The following is a 5,000-nucleotide window of genomic DNA, read 5'->3' as shown; positions in this document are numbered from 1 at the left end:
AAGACTAATGTGATGGAGTCGAGAGAGGGTTGTGAACTCAAAGGCAGGATGCAATCAACTGAGTTATTTATTAAGGAACACTCCTTTATATACAAAACCTCAAGGCAACAGGACATAACCTGTTCGAGAGACAGACAATGTTACAGAGCAAAACCGGAGATATGATCATTCAGGTTCTTTTTAGTGCAAGGGAAGAGCGCAGATACAAGCATAATATATACAAAATAATTATGTACAATTGTGTGGCACACGGTTGGTACATGGCTCCCCCTCTAAAAATGACATACTGAACATGTTAAATAGGTGCCCTGAATCTGGAAAGGTAGTAGTAAAAACTGCCCCGATTAGCGGCAGTGAGTGGCTATAGAAGTCGTTGGTTGGGGTGCGAGAGAGTGGTGGATGATGGTTGGCTGTGTTGCCGCTCCGGCTCGTCACGGGGTAGGCCAGTGTGTCCTACGGCATTCATAGGCGTGTGTGTCCTACGGCATTCATAGGCGTGTCCTACGGCATTCATAGGCGAGTGTGTCCTACGGCATTCATAGGCCTACGGCATTCATAGGCGTGTGTCCTACGGCATTCATAGGCGTGTCCTACGGCATTCACGTCAGCTTCGGTTGAAGTTGTATAGGTGTCCTCTACGTCATGAGTGGAGGCGTTGATGGAGGTTTGAAGGTCATGAATTGGGTTCACATCACAAGTAGAGCTGTCTGCGGCAGGTTGCAGGCGAGTAATACTGGTCATTTTCCCGAGGGTGAGCGAAACTTTGGTCCCCCAACGGTTGTTGAGAGAGCTGAAAAAGCGTTGCTATACAGGCGGCTGGTGACGGCGAGTACTGCTGCAGAAGGTATGCGTTGACGGCGTCATAGTAACGGTGAGAGGTAGGGGGAGGGGTGGGTGGGGAGGCGGGAGGAGCGAGTCACTCCGGGGTCACCTATGTGACGGAGTCGAGAGAGGGTTGTGAACTCAAAGGCAGGATGCAATCAACTGAGTTATTTATTAAGGAACACTCTCCTTTATATACAAAACCTCAAGGCAACAGGACATAACCTGTTCGAGAGACAGACAATGTTACTGAGCAAAACCGGAGACATGATCATTCAGGTTCTTTTTAGTGCGAGGGAAGAGCGCAGATACAAGCATAATATATACAAAATAATTATGTACAATTGTGTGGCACACGGTTGGTACACTAAGCAATTCAGTAAGTTGAAACACAGGGTGCTCATTACAGTTGCTTTTTTGTCTAAATTGCATGAGGCAGGAATTCAAAGAATACCTAAGGAAGTCTTCCTTTTCTTTGAGACGACTGAACGTTTTTCTTTATTCTTCCTCAATGTGAGATCTCTTTTTGTTATATTATTATTATTATTATTATTATTATTATTATTATTATTATTATTAAGCAAGAGAAGTCTACCCCATTACAGTGGAAGACCATAGTACAGAGGCTATGGAACTAACCAAAACTAGATAACAATGGTTTAATTTTGTAGTGTCTTTCCTATAAAAGAGCTGCTTACCATACCATAGCTAAAGAGTCTCTTCTACCTTTATCATGAGTAGCCACTGAATAACCACAGTGCAGTAGTTAATCACTTTAGCAAAGAAGAATCGTTTGGTAATCTCAGTGTTGTTAGGTGTATGAAGACATAGGCTAATGTAGAAAGGATAGTACAAACTATTTGATGCATATGTAGGGAAATTACAAATGAGCCGTAACCAGAGATTAGGATCTAATGTAGTACTGCCTGGCCAGTCAAGACTTAATAACAATCTAGCATTAATATCTCTACGGGTAGGTTGTACCCTGGCTAACCCATTACCTATACAGGGCTCTTAAGCAAGAGCAGTTTTATTTAATTTCCAAGGCCACCACATCTACACTACTCAATAAAGCCAGAAGCTTACCACAATGAAGGTTACGAGCATATTTATTGAACATCTCATTTTGCTGCGTGTTCATGACATGTTGCAGCTCTGATTTTTTCACATGACCATCTTAGATTTTCAGCTGGATAACGTACTTTTCTTAAAAAATACATCCTGAACAACATTTATGTCAAATTTTGTGCTGTATCACCAAGTGTAAGAGTCCTATGGAATATTGTTATAATCTCCCTCCTTATTAATAAATTATTATTTTTTCTTCGTTTTACCTGCCAGGATATGTATACATCCTAATCTGAACGAGAGTTTATCAAATAAAATATTCTATACACTGTAATAAATTGACTACTTCCAAGATACCAGTATTCGCTTTGGAAGAGACTCATCTGCAGCAAAGTTTGTTTTGCTGTCTCGGATAAAAGTAAAATCCATTTCAAGTCGGGTCGTCCATCCAGTGACTTCCGTAGACTTTGGGTCGTCTCTCTCCCCATTCGTCAAGTTGTCCTTTGGCTAAAAGCAATTTGTTCTCTCTCTCTCTCTCTCTCTCTCTCTCTCTCTCTCTCTCTCTCTCTCTCTCTCTCTCTCTCTCTTACGATGGGAGGAACAGAAGACTGAGTGACAAATCACCCGAAGCTAAAATGGGATTTCACGGGAAATTCGCTGACTGTCTGCTCTGAAGATTCTTCCCCTGACAAAAGAGACAATCTAGTGGGGTCACACGTATGTGCAGGGATGTGAGGAAGGCAAGTGAGGTCATGGGATAGGGGATGGTTCCTTGGGGATCATAGAAAATAAGATACCACAAAGTCGAGTATTATATATTACTGTAATCCTAGGATTTTCTTTTGCAATCTTATTACCATTAGTCAGTTTGTAATCTCTATTTACACATTCATTGAGGAATGAACTTACTGTCGACTGAACACTTTATTACTCGATAGCGCTTATGGCATTTATAATTTCCTAATATAAATTTATGCTGGCGTTATCATATTTGCGATACAGTGTTGATATAAAGATACATTTAATACTTAACTACTTCCACAAGCACGGAACCCCCCCATATATATATATATATATACAGTATATATATATATATATATATATATATATATATATATATATACATATATATATACATATATATATATATATATATATATATATATATATATATATATATATATATATATATATATATATATAGTGTGTGTGTGTGTACCTTGGAATTAGTAACATTTCCTTTAAATATCAAGCACCATATCGCTCCTTTACAGAAGGTTCCACATTACTGTGGGAAAATGTTCGATAGGAGTATTTCTTGGAGCAATGATTCATTACCTATAAAGGTTAGAATGGCAGTTGAGAAAAGGATAAGGATGAAAATAAAGAAGTTAAGGGAAGCACTCAAGAAGATAGGGAAGAGTGATGACAAACCCTTCACAGAACAAGAGCTGCAGGAAACTTTCAGGAGTGGGAAGTCTACTGCACCCGGATTAGATGGGATTACATATAATGCTATCAGGTTCCTTACAACAGTGAGTGGAAATCCAGTTCTGAAGTTTTACAACATGATATGGTCAGGGCAGCCCATACTCAAAGCATGGAAGAAGTCACTCATTATACCAGTACCAAAACCAGGAAAGCGAGGTAAATTTCGACCCATTTCATTAACATCATGTCTTTGCAAGGTATTTGAAAGAATGTTACTAAACAGGCTCAATTTCCTTATTAGGCAAAAGCTTTCAAAGAATTTATATGGCTACTTACTTGGGAGGAGCACACACCACTGTATTCATAGAGTAATGGCAGCATTATGGTTAAAATACACAGTGTTCATAGATTTAAAGGGGGCCTTTGATAGGGATAGCCATAAAATTATTTTGACTGAGCTAGCAGAAATGATAGAAGAAGACTCCTACAGCTCATAATGGACTACCTAACAGATAGTCAGTTGTGTCTACTTTGAAGGCGTACAATTAAGATGGGAAAAAAATGGAATTGGGTACCACTCAGGGAGGTTTTCTATCACCTACTCTCTTTAATATTCTAATGATTGTACTTTGGAGAATTAATATACCAGGAATCATAATAACCATATATGCAGATGACATAGTGATACAAGCTAGCACAGATAAGAGAATAAAAAGGGCAATTAGAGCTTACACATCATTATGTAACAGCATAGGATTAGTCATATCACCTGAAAAAACAAAAGATGATAGCAAGGGGTACACGCAACCCCTTGATACTGCATATACAAGGGCAAAAATTAGAGAAGGTAGCCCAGTACAAGTGTATGGGTGTCATACTCGGTAACAGGTGTCATAAATTGTATGAAGTTAAGAGAATAGTTCAGGCTTCAGCAGTGAGGTTGCGCCTTCTTTGGAAATTAGCATGTGGTTCTGTGGGTGCAAGTGTACCAATGGTAAAGTAACTCTATGCATCTATGGTAAGATCAATAATGGATTACAGTAGTAGCATGTTGATGCCACTGAGGATGAGGAAGAGCTATATTGGTATCCTAGAAATCATCCAGAACAAGGCAGCAAGAAGTATACAAGGGGCACTTAAAACTGTCAGGCAAGAAATATTGAGGAATGGGGCATGTCTGAAGCCAATACATCATAGATTAGCAATAACAGTGATCATCCAGTGGTATAGGTCTATCATGACAGATGACGATGGATTAACAAGAGATACTCCAATTCACGGCTACTCTAAAAGACTAAAGAATGGTTGGGTTACCACAGCAAGACAACTAATAAAGGCCTATAGCATGAAAGAATATCTAGACGTAACCAAGGTAGATGTAAAAAGCATTCTGCCATGGAGTATACCAGAGACTGAAATACTGCTTTTAACTTTAAAAGGGAAAACAGAAGAGGTGAATCCTGCATTGTTGAAGAATGACTATTTTCAGAGGCTGGACAGTATTAAAGGGGAACGAGTTCATTATTACACAGATGGGTCACTTCTGGAAGATGGGAGAGCAGGAAGCGGGGTAACTGTGTATCATAATGGAGTAGAGGTACACTCTCTGTCCCTACGATCGTCAGATGGATGCTCTGTACAACAGTCAGAACTGTTGGGTATTACGGCTGCACTAAGCA

At 39.5% G+C, this 5,000-nt stretch overlaps 1 protein-coding gene across 1 annotated transcript in view; it reads left to right on the top strand.

The window, feature by feature from the left end:
- The first annotated feature begins 4,351 nt into the window (after positions 1–4,351).
- The window catches only part of LOC137641214 (uncharacterized), a 954-nt gene continuing 305 nt past the window's right edge, over positions 4,352–5,000 (top strand). Inside the window, exon 1 of the mRNA XM_068373651.1 lies at positions 4,352–5,000. This exon is cut by the window's right edge and continues 305 nt beyond it. Within this exon, the coding sequence (XP_068229752.1) occupies positions 4,352–5,000 (649 nt within the window).

Source organism: Palaemon carinicauda, chromosome 5, assembly GCF_036898095.1.
Source record: "Palaemon carinicauda isolate YSFRI2023 chromosome 5, ASM3689809v2, whole genome shotgun sequence".
Lineage (NCBI taxonomy): Eukaryota > Metazoa > Arthropoda > Malacostraca > Decapoda > Palaemonidae > Palaemon > Palaemon carinicauda.
The sequence above is the reverse complement of the archived record's forward strand: the minus strand, read 5'-3'. Positions and strand labels throughout refer to the sequence as shown.